This window comes from Monodelphis domestica, chromosome 1 (assembly GCF_027887165.1).
Source record: "Monodelphis domestica isolate mMonDom1 chromosome 1, mMonDom1.pri, whole genome shotgun sequence".
NCBI classification, from domain to species: domain Eukaryota; kingdom Metazoa; phylum Chordata; class Mammalia; order Didelphimorphia; family Didelphidae; genus Monodelphis; species Monodelphis domestica.
This window is the reverse complement of record NC_077227.1, coordinates 340,507,051-340,527,926: the sequence shown is the minus strand read 5'-3', so window position 1 is coordinate 340,527,926 and position 20,876 is coordinate 340,507,051. Positions and strand designations below refer to the sequence as shown.

Sequence of the window (20,876 nt, the reverse complement as noted above, 5' to 3'; positions counted from 1 at the left end):
TAGTGATTAACAGAAGAACTTGATTTCTAAACTTAACTCACTTCTGCACTAAGTTCAGAGACGAAGAACCATAACTTAAACAGATACAGAACAAAATCAATTAACTGTAAATAGGATCAATAAAAAATGGATAGAGTCGATTTAATCTTCGCAGAGAAGATGCCAGACCTCAGGTATAATATTCCTCTCCACAGTAAGAGGAGGAAGTTGAGGAGGACAGGGAATAATGGACAAAACTGCCCTTGAACTAGCTTCATCAAATATGTCACTTTCACTTCTAGTCAATGCCAGAGACAGCTGGAGCCATTTCCTCTGACTACACAGTCACTCAAAAACAGATTCTCCGTTAGAACAACTTGGCAGTAAGGGCTATGGGTTATATTGTGAGGAGGGAGAGGAGGACAGAAGGGAGCAGATCTCATCTGAGCTCATCTGATTGGCCTCCCACTTCTGAATGACATAAACAGGGAGCTGCCAGGGATGGGGTGGGGGGGAGAAGTCCCTACTGTATAAGTATGAGGCATTGAAGTTTCCAGAAAAGGAATTTTAGGCAAACAAAATTTCGGCAAGCCTGAAAGAGGGAGGAAGCATGTCTAGAGGAGAAGCAACTTCTACAAGAGACACTGGACACCCACCCACCCAATCAAAGACGTTCTTTTGGCATATCAAAGTCATATCTAGATCAGTCCAACTGTGTCTAAGACAGATAGTTCCATGCCGTTTTAAAGGAATGTTATAATCATCTATTTATGTAATCTGGACAAAGAAAAATCTCATTGGAATATAATCTAAATTTCAGGTATATGTGTGTGTATTTGTGTGAGTGTGTATAAAATGCTTTAAAGATCTGTGATGTCATCAGTCAACACAAGGTAACTTTTTTATGATCTTCATTGGTTGGCATAGCCAACCTGGCGAGAAGTCTCTGAATTTAGCTAGGCTGGTCCTTAGACAATAGGTTATACAGTCAGCCATTGTGCCCATAGTAGAAGCCTTTCCAGCTTGATAGGACCCTATACTGCTGGCATAACATTTATGATGAGGTATCAGAGTAGGCAGAATTTCAGTGGTGGAGATTATAATAACAATAACTTAAATTTTTATGGTGTTTTAAGGTTTGCAAAGTGCTTTCTAAAAACTATCACATTATAATTATTATATAATTTGGTTAAAAGATCAAAAGAATGTTGCAATATAATATAAGTCTCAGGGAATAATAGTGAGCTCTATAAAGGGCAACAGCATTTGACACCAAATGAAACATTCTAGGAAATTTGGGCACATTCTAGAACGTAAGTGGAATCAAGGTAGAGACAAGTGTGACACCAGGGCACAAAGGAACCCTCCCTGTGGCAAACTAGAAATTGTTCTTAAACACCCTCAGACAGTCTCTTTTCACCCTGCTGCACCAAGTACAATAAAGTAGTTCTCAATGTTGTTCACCTTCTGAGAACTCAAGTTACTCTTTGTTCTGAAGGTTATGGCTAAGAGAGCACTTGGTGGTAGTTAAACTCAGCTTGTCCTCTCATATGAAAAGCTGACCCAATATGTTAGGAAGAAGATGCTAAACAGGAAAGAATACATTTTAAAAAATGAACTAATGTAATGGAGGAATTTCATGGATGGTTCTTTCAATTTCTAAACAATGCAATGATAAACTCATCTAGAGCTGATAATATGTAACAAGGCTAATCAACAGTCAACTCTTGAATATTCATGCACAAATGATGTACATAGCAGGCATGTTTCCTGATATAGTTTTCAAATTTACTTTGCAAAAAATAAATTGCTTTGCAATAACACTTAAAATAAGCTTATAAGATGAACCTAGTTTGAGAATATACAAACATACAAATATAAAAATTAAAGATCTACTTATCCAGCCCTGACCTCTCTCTTGACCTCCAAGCTTGCATCTCCAACTGGATTCCAATAGATATCTCATATTTTATTTTTATATTATTTTTATATTTTTAAACTTAACATGTCTAAAATTCCTCACCCCATTCCTCACCCCATCCCTATCAAGGTGAAACTTCCCCTCCTCCTCTTCCTAACTTTCTAATTGTTGAGAGCACTGCTATCCCAGTCACCCAGGCTCACAAGCTAGTTATCACCCTAGGCTTCTCACTCTTATTCAGCCTCTTAGCAAGGCCTGTTCTACTTTATCACATCTCTTGTATACTCCCCCTTCTCTTCTCTGACTGACACCACCCTGATACAAGCCCTCATCACCTCATACAAGGACTCTTGCAATAGCCTGCTGGATAGTTTCCCTATCACTCTAGTCCATCCTCCACTCAGCTGACAATCTGAGCTCCCTAAAGCACAGGGTGGACCATGTTATACCCTTATTCAATAATAAGCTCCCATCACAGTGGGGCAGCTAGATGGCTCAGTGGATAGAGCGCTGGGCCTAGAGTCAAGAGGACCAATCCAGACTCAAGACACTTACTAGTTGTGTGACCTTGGACAAGTCACTTTACCTGTTTGCCTTAATCCACTAGAGAAGGAAATGGCAAACCCCATGGACAGTATGTTCCACAGGGTCATGAAGAGTCAGATACAACTGAACAACAATATCACTGTAGATTCCCATCACCTCAAAAAAAAAAAAAACTAATAAATTTAAAGCCTTTCACAATCCGGCCCCTTCTTACCTTTCCAGTCTCCCCTTGACATACTCATTGATCCTGTGACACTGGTCTTCTTGCTGTTTCTTCCACATAACTTTCCACCGCTTGACTCTAGGTGTTATCACTGACTGTCCTCCATGCCTAGAATTCTCTCCCTTGATTGTCCCTTGATTGGGGAATGGCTGGTGATGGAATACTATTGTGCTGAAATGAATAATAAACTGGAGGAATTCCATGTGAACTGGAACGACCTCCAGGAACTGATGCAAAGTGAAAGGAACAGAACCAGGAGAACCTTATTATACAGAAAGTAAAACATTGTGGAACAATTCAATGTAACGGATTTTGCTACTAGTAGCAATGCAACAAGTCAGGACACTCCTAAACGACTTATGGGGAAGAATGCTAACCACTTTGAGGGAAAGAACTATGGGAGTAGAAAAGCAAAAGCAAAACATATGACATCACTTATCACTTGTATATATGGGCATGTGATTTAGGGTTTAGGCTTTAAAAGATCGCTATATAGCAAAAATGAATAATATGGAACTAGGTATCAAGTGATAGTATTTATACAACCCAGTGTAATTGCTTGTACGTTTTGGGAGGGAGGAGGGAAAGAAAATGAATCATGGAAACATGGAAAAATGTTTAAAAGGAAAAAGAAACCTTTCCTGATTACCTTTAATGTTCGTGCCTTCCTCCTGTTGATTTTCATCTATTTAACCTGTATATTCTCATGAGTTTATTAGTACTCTCATTTTCATCTTTCCATTGGCAGCAGGGCACATCTGTGGCTATACTTCTGTACTCTGAAACTCTGAAGGATCTCAAACAGTGAATGAAACAGAATCATGGATGGATTATTTCAAGCTATGGCTATGAAGTTCAGAATGTTGGAGGTAATATCAGGATCTTGCCAGAATCTGCATCTTGTGACTGCACCAACAAATATCCTACCAATCTCTCCTTGAGTTTTCAGAGGGGTGGCCAAGTTAGAGAGGATTACAGCAGTATAGTATAGAGAACAAGATGGAATATATATATATACATATATGTATATGTATATAGTACACTACTGTTTTACCACCACCTGACAGAAAAAAATAAGATTCAGGTTTAAAAATTTCATGTCTGAAATTAATTTTTATTGAGATATTAGCATAAAAGATCACAGAAATCTAAAGAATTATTCATGAGAAAAATGTTTTGCATGTTACCAATTTTATTTTATATACTTCACCATATGGGTTATTTCATGGTTATTGTATTAGGGAAAGTACATATCAGAATTAATGCTTTGTTATGAAGAATTGTATGCAGAAAAGTATATTTTCAGCAATCTCTGCCAGAAAATTAGAATGATTAGTTTCCATGGAAACCTAACCCCCTATTTCCCATAGGTTCAATGTGTTAACATTGCAGTTTTTTCTGTGTTTTTTTTAGGAACTTTCCTCGAGGAAAAGTTGAAGATTAACTGTAATTGCTTGCATGTTGTCTCCACCATTCAACTGTAAGTCCCTTGAGAGTGAGGACTATCTTTTTCCTTTATTTTACCCTCAGCACTTAACACAGCATCTGGCACATAATAGGTATTTAATCAATGCTTGTTGCCTGCTGGCCTGGCCTATTATCATGTGTTAAGCAAATTAAAGAAATTTAAAAAGTTTTTGTTTTCCATTCTGACAGATGAAATTACTTTCATATATATCCAAATGCTCTACAACCTTCCAGAAAAGCTACTGAAAATATGAAATGCAGAATCTATCTTAAAAAAAAACCCAACCACATACTTATATTAAATAACATTTAATGAAAGTTGTATAAAGTTTTGCTAGAAATACAGACTGTAAAACTAACATTCACATATGTTCTATAGTTAAAATGAGAGAAAATGGCATCTGACCACCTTGTGTTCAAGATTAATATATTTTTCATTATATGAAGAAAATTTTACTTTAAAAAGTGATATATGTTTTTCCTCCTGTGACAGTAAATATCTCGAGATAATAAGTAGTAAATATCTCGAGATAATAAGTATGTGGTGAAACTCCTATAAAAGCACATGATTATTAAGTAATTAGGTCAATTAAAAAATAAGCATACTGAAACTTCTACATACAAATGAGCACTATTTCCTTCAAATCAGTTCCCTGGGGAAAGCTTGTTGCATATTAAAACAATCCTGGCTTTACCTAAAACATTTCTGGAACTCTACTTTATCTCAAGTCCTCTTTCTAAGTCTTTGGCCACCAGATGGCAATTGGGCAATATTATGGGAGTGTCATAAAAGCCTGTGGTCAGCAGATGGCAGTGAATCTCCAGGACTATCTGCTCTCTAGCTCCTTCATGGATGCAGAAATACATGGCAATCCTTTTCTGTTTCTTGTAATTAAAGCAATTCTTATTTCTGAAACCAAGAATTGGAACACATGGTATGACATAAGATTTTACTTTTGTAAAGCCTCATAAACGTGTATATCCTTTTCTTGGAATCAAGATCCTTTCAGAAAATCCAAGACGTGTGATCAGTGTGCCAAAAATGGATTGGGAGACAACAATGGGCTTCTGCACTTTCCTGGACAGGAGTAAGAAATGAAAAATGGGCTTACCCTGGGCAAGGAAACAAAACAAAAGAAAAGGGAGCAAGGTCAACTTTACTATTTGTATATGATGCACGGAATCCAGGAAATTTAGAGATGGGGGAAGGAAGTCTTGATTCTGGACTATTCTTATGAATTACCTGAAAAATGGTAGGATGACTCCCAAGAGTAGAAAGAATAGGGCCAAAAGTATGGAGAAAGTAAATGTAAAGGGGATAGCTGAGTGGTTCAGTGGATTGAAAGCTGGGCCTAGAGATGGGAGGTCCCAGGTTCAAATCTAGCCTCAGATAGCTGTGTGACTCAAGGCAAGCACTTGCCCTTGCCTATCCCTTACCGCTCTTCTGTCCTAGAACCAATATACAGTATTGATCCTAAGATGGAAGGTAAGGATTAAAAAAAAAAAGTAAATATAAAGCAGAGACTATAGCCTTGCACTTCCAGACACTCTACTACCTAAGCATGTTTATCAAAAGATATCACCAAATATTCACTTATTTTGATAATACGTAACATTTATATAGTGCTTACTCTGTTCCAGACACTATGCTAAGCCTTTGCAATTATGATCTCATTTAGTCCTCACAACTCCAAGAGGTAGGTGCTTTTATTATCCCCTTTTTCAGATCAGGAAACTGAGGCAAACTGAGGTTAAGTGATTTGCCCAGGGTCACACATCTAGTATCTGAGGCTGGATTTTAACTCGGGACTCCAGGCACAAATCTTAAATGTTTTTAGAGGCACTTCAAACCAAGATACATCTCAAGAGGGGGAATGCTTTCCTAGGGTTCCCATCATAAATCTTTTCAGGCAGGAAATAAAGATTATTACCATGTCAATCAACCCCCATGAAACTCAAAACTCCAGAGGGAAAAAGGAAGTCATGAAGAATTGGCTGATCCCAAAGGAACAATGCAAAAGTTATATTTTACTCATTACTCTTCTCCCAGACCACCCCTCAACTCAACCTTCTAACCTAACTTGCCCAGAGGCAGTGGATGGTGTCCAAAGTAAGGACGATCTGAGTTCAAATCCAGCCTTGGACACTTATTAGCTGTGTGACCCTGGGAAAATCACTTACTCTGTTTCCTCAACTGTGAAAATGGGGATAATAAGAGCTCTGATCCTCTTGAATATTAGTACAGTGTCTATTACTTGATGGCATATAAAACCATGTTCCCTCCCCTTAAGGTGAAAGGTGGATATACCTACATAAAAGCCACTGGAAAATATTTGTGGGAATTAGTGCAGGAGGGGTAAAGTGGGGGGACCTAGAGATCAAAGGAAAAGTTGGTCATAAATAGGATTAAGGAGAGAGAAAATTTGAGGAAGGGCAAGAAGAGAGAGTGGATAGATAAAATATAATGAGGAATGATGATGAAGAAGCCTTGGGGGAATCCCCCCCCCCCACCAAGGCGAGACTGAAAACAGGATGAGAAGAACAATGAAGCTGTGACCAGGACTTGGGGGAAGGGTAACACAGGGAGAAAGGAGTCCAGTGAAACTGGTGGCAGTTGCTGCAAAGGCTCAGAGTGCCTGGGCTGGTGGGGAGTGGGCCTCTTGGGGGGTGAGCAGCACTGTGAGGCAGAGCCTCAAAGATGGAATCAGAGCGAGGGAGAGCCCCGTGGACCAGGAAGGACAGCTCCAGATGGCCCTTTCCTTAGGGAAAGGGCTAGACTCCTGGCAGTGGCAGAGCATCCCCTGCCACATGGACAGCACCTTCCCCTCGGAGGGTGCTGGATTCCCATGCTCAGCCTTCACGGGAAATGCTCTTTCTCTAACTGACATTTCAACCCACAAGCCTCCCTTTCCTGTAGGTGGGGTTTCCATAGGAAAAAGCAGCCTCTCTGTTTCCTCGTTCTCCCCACTGTTTGGAGTCTGAATCCCCTACATCCTACTTCACTCAGTAAAGTCCCTTTCTCAGCTGAATTTTCTCCATCTTTTGCATGAGTGTCTGGACTGGCGCAAAAGTGAAGCCTCCTGTAGTCATTCTATTCCCTCCATGCTTGGGTTTCCCTGCTCTGTTCAAATGAAGATGGACTTGCCTGGAAATCTCACTCTTTCTTTCAGCATCTGAATATGGGAGCTGATCATGCCAGCAAGTTTGGGGGCAAGAGGACAAGGCCAAACACACCCTCTGGGAAACACCTGAGGACTCTCCGGGCCCCTAAGGGACTTTATCTCCTCCCTAATCCCATCTGATAGGGTGGTAAGCATGGCATTCTTTTTATGGCTTCCCTTGTCTGGTTTGTGCTGCTTCTTTTTTCTTTTAGTAGATGGTCAGGAGATAGCCACTCTCACTGTAAAGTACCAAGTTTCAGAAGAAGTGCCCCATGGAACGGTGATAGGAAAACTGTCTAGAGAGCTGAGCTGGGAGGAGGGAAGCAGACAAGAAGGGGCTTTCCAGATTTTGCAGCCACCTCAAGTGCTCCCTATTCAGGTTGGCTCTAAAGATGGCTTACTCAGCACAGAGAGAAGGCTGGACAGAGAGCAACTCTGCAGACAGAAAGACCCTTGCCTGATATCTTTCGATGTGCTGGCCACAGAGGGCCTAGCTTTGATTCACGTGGAGATCCGGGTGCTGGACATCAATGATCACCACCCCCGCTTCCCCAAAGCAGAGCAGGAGCTGGAGATCTCTGAAAGCGCCTCTCTGCGGACCAGAATTCCCTTGGACCGAGCCTGGGACCTTGACACGGGCCCCAATACCCTGCACTCGTACTCGCTCTCTCCCAGTGAGCACTTTGCTCTGGAGGTGATCCTGGGGCCTGATGAAAGCAAACACGCAGAGCTTGTGGTGGTGAAGGAGCTGGACCGGGAGCTGCATGCAGCCTTCAACTTGGTACTGACGGCCTTTGACAACGGGGATCCCCCCAAGTCGGGTACCAGCTTAGTCAAGGTCAGTGTTCTGGATTCCAACGACAACAGCCCCGTGTTTGCAGAGAGCTCATTGGCTTTAGAAGTTGGGGAAGATACCATCCCGGGGACCCTTCTCCTAAACCTCACGGCAACTGACCCTGACGAGGGCCCAAATGGGGAGGTAGAGTTTTCCCTCGGGAAGCACGTGCCACCAGATGTGCAGAACACCTTTAGTATTGATGCCCAAACAGGTCAGATCACTCTGAATCGGCCCCTGGACTATGAAAAAACCCCTGCCTATGAGATAGATGTACAAGCCAGGGACTTGGGTCCCAACCCCATCCCCGCTCACTGCAAAGTCCTCATCAAGGTTCTAGATGTCAATGACAACTCCCCGAGCATCCATATTACATGGGCCTCTAGACCATCTGTGATATCCGAAGCTCTTCCCAAGGACAGCTTCATTGCCCTCGTGATAGCAAATGACCTGGATTCTGGGGACAACGGCCTGGTTCATTGCTCCCTCAAGCAAGGACGGGGACATTTTCAACTAAAAAGAACCAATGGTAATACTTACATGCTCCTGACCAATGCTGTCCTAGACAGGGAGACGTGGCCTCAGTATAACTTGACGTTGTTAGCCCAAGACCAGGGGGAACAGCCCTTATCGGCCAAGAAACAGATTACGATTCAGATCAGTGACATCAATGACAATGCGCCCGTGTTTGAGGTGAGCAAGTACAATATCTCCATTTGGGAGAATAATCTACCTTCTTCCCACCTCATCACTGTTAAGGCTCGTGATGCTGACCTGGATCTCAATGGAAAAGTCACTTACCGTCTTCAGGAATCTTCTTTTTCCCATCTGGTAGCTATTGACTCTGACACCGGGGAGATCTCAGCATCTACTACCCTGGACTATGAACAAATGACGGGTTTTCAATTTCTGGTAATAGCAGAAGATGGAGGTGAGCCTCGGCTTGTTTCTAGCGCCTCTGTGAAGGTGAGCCTCCTTGACATCAATGACAATGCTCCCATTGTGGTGCAGCCTGTCCTTAGTGGTGGGACAGCCTCTATTTCTGTGTTTGTGAACTCTTCCACGGGTCACCTAATGGTCTCTTCTGAGACCCCTGACTCCTATAGAGCAACTGTCTCTGGCACATCTTCCTTGGTGGCCTCTAGATCCTGGCTGTTTCTCTTAATGACCATTGTGGCCATTGATGCAGATTCTGGGGACAATGGAAATCTTCTCTATGCCATTCAGAGTGGCAATGAGGCTCGCCTCTTCTTCCTTGATCCTCACGTGGGCCAGCTGTACATCAATGCTACAAATGCCAGCAGCCTCATTGGCACTGAATGGGAACTGATGATTGTTGTCACTGATCTTGGAAATCCCCCCTTGGAGACCAGAGCTATGGTGAAAGTGACTTTCACCAACAGCCTTGATCATCTGAAGAACCTGGCTCAGGAATCTAGCCCCTTGAGCACCTCAGTAGTGACTGTGATTTGCTTGGCTGTATTGTTGGCCATCTTCTTGTTGATTCTTGTTCTGATTGTGTCCATCTGCAGAACTGACCGTAAGGATAACAGAGCCTATAACTGCAGGGAAGCAGAGTCAACCTACCGACACCAACCCAAGAGGCCCCAGAAACAAATCCAGAAAACTGACATTCACCTAGTGCCAGTGCTCAGGGGCCAAGTGGAGGAGCTAAGTGAAGCTGAGCTACCCCACAAGGAAGCAGGAAAGGAAAAGGTTCCAGAAACAGACTGGGACTCTCCATTGCAGGCTCCATATTTAACCCCAACATTGTATAGGACACTTCGGAACCAAGGGAACCAGGGAACTTCTCCTGAGGAAAGAGAGGTGTTACAGGATACCTACAATCTCCTTTTCCACCATCCCAGGCAGAGAAATGCCTCTCGAGAAAATCTGAGCCTTCCAGATCCCCAACCAACATGCCAGCCTCACCTCAAGGCCTCAAAAAATATGGGAAGTCCCCAGATAAGGCCATCCCAAGAGCAGAGGAGTGATCCAGCAGTACTAGACCTTCTGGCCTCTACTACAACTCTTAGGAGGCAGCGAAACCTGAATGGCAAAGAGGACCCAGACAAAGAGCATCACCCCCACCAGATCCTGCGCAGTCTGGTTCGACTGTCTGTGGCTGCCTTCACAGAACGCAACCCCATGGAGGAGCTCACCATTGACTCTCCTCCAGTTCAGGTATTATCAACACAAGCAACCTCTTAGAGGAAAACCAAACTGGTTCCATGTTCTGTAGCATAGCCATGGATTCTGTTTTAGTTGTATTGCCATATTGGGCCTAACTCTGTGTTATCATATAATATTTGGCAGAAAGAAAATGACTGAAAATAAGGATTCCCTTAAGTAAAATTGCTAAAAAATTCAAAGGACCAAGCCCACTGGATCTGTGGTTCTGCCCAGTATGGATAAGGTTGTACATTAGATCCTAGAGCACTAAAACTAGTCTATTTCATTTCTCTACATTTACTTTTTTTTTAATCCTTACCTTCTGTCTTAGAATCAATAATGTATATTGGTTCCAAGGCAGAAGAGTGGTAAGGGATGGGCAATGGGAGTTAAGTGACTTGCTCAGGGTCATATAGCTAGGAAGTATCTCATGTCAAATTTGAAACCAGGACCTCCCATCTCTTGGCCTGGCTCTCAATACATAATAAGCCACCTAGCTGCCCCATCTACATTTAAATGTTAATTATTTCTTACCAACTATAAAATTAAGAAAAAACCAAATGGTGATCATATGGACTTGAAACTGAAGATTTGTTTTTATTTTTTTGTTGGGTTTTTGGGTTTTTTTGGTGGTGAGGGGCTAGAGAAAGGAGGGGCATATATTTATTAAATCCAGGAAAAGAGAAATCAGCTTTGGAGTCAAAGACCTGAGTTCTAGTCTTGAGTTTGTTCCTTGTGTGGTTTTTGTCAAGTGACTTGACCTTTCTGGGCCTCAGTGTCCTTATCTGTAAAGTGAGAAGATTAGACCAGCAGCTCTGTAAATCTGTGACACTAATGTTCAGGTTGCTCTATGTTCATGGCCCATGGTTCCTAAATCCCTTCAGATTTCATTTGATTCTCACTACTCTTCCTGGGCAAGCCATTTAATCCCATTTGCCTGGCTCTTGCCCTTCTGTCTTAGTGTTGTTAGTAGAATAAAAAGTAAAGGTTTAAAAAAAGAAAGAAATGGAGAAGATAGAATTGCCATCATTTAATTTAGGGAAAGGGTGCTCAGGAGGTAGAGACTCACCCAAGGTCATTGAGCTAGTCAATAACAAATCTAGGAGGATAGATTCCCAATCCAGTGCTCTTTCCTCTACACCACAATACATTCACAAAATAGATCAGATCCATTCCTGTGGTGCCAAGTAGACCAGGCAAATTTCCTGGCCTCCAAGGACAGAGCTATTTCCTCAACTTTTCCCCAGGAACCTGCCAAAAACCCAGACTCACAGACTACCAGGCAAATAGCCAGTCTCTCTTTTGGGTAGTTTTAACATGGGCCCCAGACATCAAAATGGCCCTCCCGAGCCTCTCAAAGACAAGGGCAGACTTTGTTAGGAATGTTACTTAATGAGGAAGCTGCAAAGAAGTGGGGGAGGCACTGCAGAGACATTTTACTATGTTAAGGGGCTTGTCATCCTGCTGTTTTCTTATCTGTCATACAAGTAGATAAGACAAGAGGAGGAAATGGCTCGCTGCAGATAGTGCTTTTAGAAGAGGCAGCTTTTTCTCCAACTGCAGCTGATGAATGGGGCTGGCTCTTAAGGGCTGGGGTCGGGTGAGCTCCAGGAAATGGGACACTGACCTACTGACCCTCACTTCTTTAAAAACCTCAGTCACAATCAAACCCCATCCTGGAGGCTTCCCTTTTCCCCTTTCAAAGGCCTGACTTCCAAATCACATTTGACATTGGGAATTCTCAGGCTCCTCTCTTTTGGGCCCAAGGGGTCAAATTTAGAGGGAAGACAACAAAGTCAACTTAGGGCATTTCTCTGGAGGCTGAAGCATTGATCCGGGTAATAATTAGGAGAATTTTTTTGCATTTGCATAGAACTTTAAAAAATATAGTTCACTTATCTTCATCCATATGATGAGGATAGAAGTATCTTGAACCCTAATTTACTGATAAGAAACCCAACCGAAAAGCTGAAGCAACTTAAATCCCTTGCCTAATATCACACAAGGGGATGACAGAGATGAGGAAGGAACCCAGGTGTCCTGGGTCCCAATCTGCTCTTCTTTTCTCCTTACTATATATTCATGTTGTCTCGTTTGATTAGGTAAGTGCTTAAATGTGGATAAAACAAGCAACTAATTTTGCCAAAATAATATTAGGTTATTTTCTTTTCCTTTGATTTTTTCTTCTTTAATTTTATTATATCAGTATGTGTTTGTGCTTGGTACTTACCCTATCTGAATTCCCTCATCTGTCCTTTTTTTTTTTTTGGAAACCCTTACCTTCTGGCTTAGAATCTATACTAATTAACACATCCAAGACAGAAGAGAGATGAGGGCTAGACAAAAGGCTAAGTGACTTGCCCAGGATCACACAGGTAGGAAGTGTCTGAGGCTAGATTCTCATATGTTCTTAAGGCAGCCCCTAACCAAACGACATTTGCAACGTTGTATGGTAATTTGTTAATACTTGGCTGAGATTTCTGAAAGTTTGTTTTCAAGAAATGTTTTCCCTCCTCCATCATCCATCCCACCTCCATCTCCCTACTTTGGTGAGGGCCATTACTTCTGGTCACTTTGCAAGGATGAGTGTGTGTGTATGTGTCTGTGTCTGTCTGTCTGGGTGTGTGCAAGATAGACAAAGGAAGGGCAGGATAACATGTTTTCTCATCTCCTCTCCCCTTTAGCTTATATTATAATTCCCCTGGATAAAGTGAAGGAGCTTGGGGAATCTGCCTGCCTAGGTCTCTGTCACTTCTGCATTGTCCTTCTGTCTTAATCACACAAACATCTGAAGCCGGAGGAAACACTATAAAAAGAAAGCACAGTATTGAAGGAAACATCCGGCAAGGAAGTGTGCTTGGTAGGAATTGTGTAGAGTCAACAGATTTTTCCTGTCTTACAGCAAATCTCCCAGCTGCTGTCCTTGCTGCACCAGGGCCAATTTCAACCCAAACCAAACCACAGAGGAAACAAATACTCAGCCAAGACCGGTAGTGTCAGGTAAGCAACACGTAACCTTCAGCCCTAGTCTAGGAAGCAAGTCTTCGAACGCTCTGGGCCCTTTTCTCTTGCTCAGGCCATTTCTCAGCTCTAGCCTCCCCCTGGCCTCCTTTCTTTCAGTTCAGTGATGTCCAGTGTTCCTGAATCTTTGGACTTTGCTCTTCTGGGTCAGAATTCTAGGCCTGGTCCCCCACCCCCTGCCATCCCTCAGCCCCAGTCTGTGCTGTGCTATTGCCACTATATTTAGGTCCTAAAGCTGTGAAGGAAATGATTTCATTTCTGATGCTCTAATTTGTCTGCTGATTACAGAGGTGTCTGGGCTCCTTTGGCACACAGGATATGTTTTGTTTTGTATTAATACATTTATTCCTTTCTTGTTTTGTCACCTAAGTCTAACTTAAAGAGTAGGAATAATAGTTGGTGCCAAGTGTGGGCGTTTGCTCCCTTGAGGGAGGGTCTCACTATTTCTGAGGACTCACAACTCATTAGTGAGCTGGATTTAGCCTCCTCAGAAAATGGCCCTGCTCCTGGGCATCAGCAACTGCACATGAAAGCAGCCGTAGGACAGGATCTTGCTCGCCTTCCACTTGGAGAATGAATGTATGTGATGGAGAGGAAGGAGTCACTTCATTTCAATATGCTTTTACTGAATATCTGGTATGGACAAGACCTTGCAGCAGACCCCAAGGAATATGCAAAAAATGAACAAGGTAGATCTGTTGCCCTCAAGAAACATCATCTACTGGGAAGAGATATGAGTATGAATAAATATAAGTCAAGCTAGAATATGATAACTGCTACAAGAGAGGTATAAGCAAAGCATGATATGTGAGCATGCTGAAGGGATCAGGGAAGATTTCCTGGAGGAGGCAACATCGAATTAGATCTTGAATGCCTAGAATCTCTAAAGAAGAAAATGAGTTTATTTCTGCTATAAGGGCCTTCCAGGTAGAAGGAAACGCATGGGAAAGGGCAGGGAAACATATGGTATGCTCAGAGACTAGTGAGTTTTACAGAATTGACTGGAACATATGGTAGATTATGAAGAATAGTGAGAGAGAAGGCTAGAAAGGTAGTTTGGGGCCAGGCTGTGGAGGACTTGGGATGCCAGAGTTTATTCATTGAGTAATGGGATGATGAGGCAATAGAAGACAGTAGTCCATAGAATAGATATGGTTATACTTTTTTGAAGTGAGAACCAGTCCAGCCCAGAAGAGGCCATTCTGAAATAGTAAAGAGCACAGCACTAGAGAAGGAACCAAGAGTGAGCCTTGCATGCATTACAGGCATTGAAATATTTGTCAAATTGAATTGATTCTACAAAGAGGAAAAGAGAATGGGAACTCCAATAAGTTCCTCACTTCCTGTGGTGATTTGGTTTCCTTTGCAGAAATGCAGGATTGGAGACAGACTGGCAAAGTACCAGGGAGGGTGACCATGGGGAACACGAAGCTGAAGAAGGGAATTCGGACAACGAGCTGGTGAAACAACTCTTGGAAGAAGAATTAGAGAGCTTGTTCGATCCTCAGACAGGTAAAGGGCTTCTTTTTATCAACACTAACTTCACTTGACTCTGATTAACTTCATTCCTTCAGGATCTTCTTTTTTTTCAGCACTCAACTTCAAGGAATATTTACTGAGCACTTAATATGCGATAGGCTATTGTGGCCACAGTTAGGAAAAAAGAACAATTAGCAAAATCATTAGTTGTGTTTCCGTTTAAATTTTGAGCAAGGTAATTACTCATTTAAACAAGTTTAAATAAATTTAAGTTATACTTTGATTGGAAGCTAAAAACACCTGTGAGCAAATTAATTTGTTCTTTACCTTTCACAAGTATATTTGAATTTCATGAGTTTGCTTTGACAATAATTACAATTGTGAATTTGCTAATTGTTCTTGTTCCTGAGAGAAACATTAACCAGTCTCATTCTTTAATGGATTAGTGTTCCTGTACAGCTGTTATTAGTTGGGCATTTTGTTTATTAGTTTTTGTTGTATTCATATGTACATGCCTTTGGCTCTGCTATCAGACATCAAACACCATAAAGGCCAGTGACCAGGTACTTTTCAGCTATCGCTCTTTCAGGGTTGTAGTAAAGAGAGAGAATCAATCAATCTATAAACATTTAGTAAGCACCTACTCTGTGCTAGATGCTAGGGATATCAAAAGATAGTCCTCACCCTAAAGGAGTTCATAATCTAATGGAGATTATCCATTGCTGCTTGTATTCTTATTGCTAGGTCACACTGGGATTAATGACTCAGTATATTAGGATTGGCAATGATCTGTTCACAAAAAAAGCCTAATTTACCAGAATGTTTTTGCTGCCTTAAAATTTTATGTTGTTGTTGCCTTTCATCTTTAAATCCTACCTCCTACAGGAAGCCTTCCCTAATCCTGTTTAAATCCAGTGCCTCCCCTGTGTTGATTATTTCCTATTTAACCTGTATACAGCTTGTTTTGTATTTTCTTGTTTGCACATGTTTCCTCATTAAATTATAAGCTCCAGGATGGCTTTGTTATTCAGTTATTTCAGTTTAGTTGCATCTGACTCTTGTGGCCCCAATGGGAAGTTTTCTTGGCAAAGATCCTGGAGTAGTTTGCCATTTCCTTTTCCAGCTCATTTTACAGATGAGGAAACCAAGGCAAATAGAGGTTAAGTGACTTCCCCTGGACTCACATGGCTAGTAAGTGATTGAGGCTAAATTTGAACTCAGATCTTCCTGACTTCAGCCCTGGTGCTGCATCCACTTTACCATCTATGGGCCAATGAAGGCAGGAGCTGGCTTTTGTTCTTTTTTGTATTCCCAGCACTCAGCACAGTACCTGACACATAGTAGGCACTAAATAAATGTTTACTGAATTGAATTGGAAAAAAAATTAAATGGTGATAGCAAATTGCAGTATGATACAGTGGAAAGAACCTGGCCCTGGGATTCGAGAAGTTTAGCCTGAATTTTCACTTTGCCACTTACTTGTTCAATGTGCCTTGAACAAGTGACTTAGGCCTTAGTTTCCTCATTTGTAAAATGAGGGGTTGAACTGACTAGATGACCACAAAGGTCTTTTCCAGATCTACCATTTATGATACTGTGATAGCAAGTAAAAAACACTAAGTCTCTTGGAGGAAGGCAGCAATTTCATGCAAAATTTGCGTATCTTGGAAAACATCTGGTCAGTATAAACTCAGTGTCTGCAGAAAGCTGAGCTAAAGTCTAGTGATGTCACTCACTGTTCTGGCTCTTTCTTCTTCCTCCTGTCTGATCTGGGCAACTGTTCCCTGTGGCTAGTTTTAGAAGCCATTGCAGTCCATGTGATTGCTAATAAAGGTGGGAGGGGAGAAAAAGCTGAGAGGCAGAAATCTGCCAGGAAGGCATATTTGCCCATCTACCTCCTGACTTTCAACCCAGAAGTGTCCTCAGAGCAACAACGAAAAAAGGAATGGATCCGAGTTCTAGTGAAATTCCATTCATTTTTGGCTCTGGAGTTATAATTATGTTTATGCTGTACCAAACAACTGACTGATTAAAAATAAAACTGATGGTGACTGTGTAATTCTTCTTCCTATCTTTTTCCTTTTTCTCTCTCCCCCTCATTTTTCCTTTTATTCCTTTTCTCCTGTCGGACTCATGGTCAACCAGTGGTCGCTAAGGACATTGCTTATTCCTGCGGAAGAGGACACAAATCTAAAAAGATCTTTTTCGTCCTTCATTCTCCTTTGTAGGGCCCAACATCAGCTGCAGATAGACAGTACTTGTATTTAGCTCAGAAGAAAAGTACTTGACATTATCAGTTTGTAGGTAGGCGTGGGGAGTGATGTTTTGTACAGGATATATTTGTATAACGGAGGCACTTGTACCCCTCAGCTCTAGGACTGGGCAAAAGGTCTTCTAGAGCTAGGACGAGGAGTAGTTACTGAAGCCTCCACTGGCAGTGAAGATGCTGAATTTAGGGGCCAAATAGCTGAGGCTTGAATGGAATTTTCCCCAATATACTGTTTTTCACTTTTCTCATGTGGACACTGCCATTCTCAATCTCACGCTCTCATTAACTCCTTTCATATTTTTGGAAGATTTTTGTTCACACTGATCAAATTGGGAAAAGAGGAGGAAAATGGCTCCAGAAGAGTCTCAAAGACCCTTCTAAGCGCTTCGATGGCTCTGGAAGAATATGTTGGGAGCCAATTCTACATGAAACACAATCAATAACCATCACTCATAACTCACCTTGGTCTGGGAGAGAACTAGCTTTTCCTCACTTCTGCCACTCTAACCATTTCCAGAGTCCTTTCAGGAGAGAAGCCAGGAATTGGAGAAGCCTTCTTGGTCCATAAGAGGGTGTTCCTATGGAGGAGCTGGAATCTTGGCATCCTAGATGCAGAACTGGAAGGGATGTCACCAACCATCTTCTTTTACAGATAAGCAATCTACAGCCCAGTGGGTTTAAGTAACTCATTCAGTCACATAGGTAGCGGTAGTCTTCTCAGGATTCGTACCCACCCTCTCTGACTCTCCAGATCCAGTATTGTTCCCATGGTACCGCTCTGCTTTGGAAATATGGTGGAGTCTTTCAATTACCATCCCCCTGAGCTGAATCCTTGATCAGGTATAATATACATTTCCATTTAACACCAGTTTCTGTCATGAGACAGAAGTCTTAGAATTGTCCTCAGAGTATGAAGGAGCATCCCCTCTGCCAGAGGCAGGCCCTGACTGCAACGTGGCTGCAACTGAGGCATTTTAGGAGGGAGCAGTAGAGTAGCAAACGAAGAAGAAATCTGTGCAAGCTTTCGGTCAGGAAAACTCTAGGATGTGGTATGAATACAACTGTAAAACACCAATTATAGAAAGAGGCAGGCCTAAATAATTGGAGAAATCTTAAAGGCTTATGGGTAGGCTGAGCCAATATAATTAAAATGATGATTAATTTACTTCTTCAGTGCCAATCAAACTACTGATGGATTACTTAATGGAAGAAATACTTAGGAAATTCATTTGAAGGAATAAATCAAAGGTCAAAAATCTCAAAACCCTAGTATTTGGGACTAGAGTTACTAAATTTCACAGTGGAAGCTATGTTTATGGGGATCCTGCCTATTCCACTGGTTGGGGAAACCCCCAAAGCCAAAATTCTCAATGATAAAAGCTATCTATGACTTAGGAAAATGAACTCTGACAGCACTCTCCTAGTTGGCCTCCTTACCTCATGTCCTTTCCTTTTCCAATCGATTCTCACAGCTGCTAGTAACATTGCTAAAGCAAAAAGACTAACACTCCCTTGTTCAGAAAGCTCCAGCAGTTTCCTATTGCTTTGTGGTTACATGTTCTTTCTCACTACTGTGCTCCTGCCTCTGCCCCATCGCCCTGCTCTGCTTTGGCTTTTCCTGCCTTAACCCATCTGGGCGCTTTCCCTTCCTTCCTCTCTCTCATCCTCTCCAAGTGTTTCCTTTCCCCACTTTGTCCTGGTCAGTCCCCTTTCCTGGCCTACTACGGTTCCTCCCTCGTCCTGCCTGGCACTTGGTTGTCTCCCAACGGTCAGTCTCACGGTGGTTGTTTCTCTCTGACTGACAGGTCTGGCGCTTGATCGGCTGAATGTCCCAGATCCAGCTTGGATGGCGAGGCTGTCCCTGCCTCTTAACACCAACTACAGAGACAATGTCTTCTCCCCAGACTCCCCAGCCTCTAACCAGGGTCGAGAAGTCACTGCCATGGAGGAACCAAGAACCTTCCAGACATTTGGTAAATCAGCTGGGTCTGAGATAAACTCGATGGGGACCCAGCTGGCCAGCACCTTCCTCTCAGAGATGAGCTCCCTGTTTGAGATGCTGCTATCCCAGAACAGCAACGCCCCTGTAGCCCCCTCTGAAGTGCTGCAGCGCCTCTCAGCCTGCGGCAAGACTCTGGGGTTGGACCTTGCTGGGAGTGGGGCCCTGGGCTCCGAAGCCATAGGTACAAGCGGGAAGAAAGGACCCAAGAGCAGGACTGACAGCAGCACTAGCAGCAGGGGTCTGTGAAGACAGTCCTTCTGTCTTAGGAGAACCCTAAGCCATGCGCCCCAGAGATTGAGGAGCCTGGGAGTGTTGCCTGTTCTGTACACACCTTAAGGCCTGTCGGGTTTGGTGCTGGGGGATGAGCCAGAGGCCTACGTCCCATGGGTAGGGCCTTGAAATCTCTGACCTCACCATGAGGAAACCTAACCTGAGGTAGACAGAAAACTCCTGACTGATTCTACATCCAAAAATTGCTCCAAGGAAAGACACCTCGCTCATCCCCAGGATGGCCAAAAGCGGACCAAAGCAAACTTCTTTAAATGACTCAACCTACTGAAGGACTTGGCTGAAGAATGGGTGCTAGACTAAAGTAGAGACTGGGTGTTTGCTAGTAAAATACACACAGAAGGTAAAGAAACATTTCCTCGGGGGCAGCTAAAACTAGAACTGGACTGAGAGCTAAAACTAGAAATGAGAAGTCTTAAGTTCAAATTTGACCTCAGAGTCTTCCTAGCTGTGTGACCCTGGGCAAGTCACTTAACCACCATTGCCTAGCTTTTCCCATTCTTCTGCCTTGGAACCATTACACAGTATTAATTCTAAGACAGAAAGTAAGGGTTAAAAAAAAGAAAGAAAAACATTTCCTAGAAGAAGTGCTTAAGAAATATGACAAGCAAGTATGTGTGAATGAACATTCTCATGAAAAACACTACCTGAGTTTCCTCTCATTTGATAAAGACTGAGCCACCCTTGCACGTTCTTCAATCAGTGTTAATTGGCTCATTGATAAGGTAGCATAAATCTTCTAGTTGTCACCTCTTCTCAATAATGAAAAGTGGAGGAAGGAAGAATAACACAGTGTTCACTTTGCCCATCTCCTCCAATAAACCTTTGGCCAATTTGGTTAAAGTCAGTTTTAGGGAGTAAATGAAGAGGCTCCTTTGACTTCACCCCAAAGTGACATGTATGTTAAGTACACACACTTATACCGTCTATGCATTTCACCAGAGCCTGACATTCTAATCAGCTGCCACTAAAGATCCCTTCTCTAGAAATGTCTTCTGGCTTTGGCCTATTGGTCCTCTTTGATGTGGTTTTAAAGGGGTAATAGTGATGTCTATGTATAACAGGACACCTGAGATTAAACTCTTCTCACTTTGGGAGATGAGAAATGGCCAATAATTTGGGCCATTGCCAGCGGTGAACTTGCCTGAGCTTCACTCTGGAGACCTATTAAAAATAAAATACTTCCAAAGCAACTTGGTCTAATGGATCTGTGAACTATCTTATCAGAAGCTGAGGCTGAGATTTAATATGCTGGAGATGAGCTTAATTTAGATTGGAGCAAGTCAAGAGGTCCAGGATTAGGCAAAGAATTGGCCCCTGATGACACTTTATTTTCACAGTCCAGAACATTTGGGTGCATGAGCAAGTCATCTTTTCTCATATGTTGGGTTTTAATCTTTGTCCAGTATTCTAAGTCTAACTCACTACAGTCCCTACAGAACACAGTGAAATCTCTCTTGAGAGGAGGAAATCTGTCAAAGAAATAGTTCCCCAGTAAAGCTTCCTTTGAAAA

General features: G+C 42.5%; 2 protein-coding genes across 2 annotated transcripts in view; one reads left to right on the top strand and one right to left on the bottom strand.

The window, feature by feature from the left end:
- RNF14 (ring finger protein 14) overlaps positions 1-2,316 on the bottom strand; it is a 62,397-nt gene extending 60,081 nt beyond the window's left edge. Inside the window, exon 1 of the mRNA XM_056811427.1 lies at positions 2,236-2,316. The gene's annotated coding sequence lies outside the window, so the exon portion shown is untranslated. The remainder of the gene's footprint in view (positions 1-2,235) is intronic.
- Positions 2,317-3,398: 1,082 nt separating this feature from the next.
- On the top strand, positions 3,399-20,556 carry PCDH12 (protocadherin 12). Its single transcript, XM_001378057.4, has 6 exons — positions 3,399-3,538; positions 4,083-4,149; positions 7,307-10,316; positions 13,207-13,304; positions 14,695-14,837; positions 18,879-20,556. Exons 3-6 carry the CDS (start codon positions 7,452-7,454, stop codon positions 19,319-19,321), a joined length of 3,549 nt encoding a protein of 1,182 aa, XP_001378094.1. The 5' UTR covers positions 3,399-3,538; positions 4,083-4,149; positions 7,307-7,451; the 3' UTR covers positions 19,322-20,556.
- Positions 20,557-20,876: the final 320 nt, after the last annotated feature.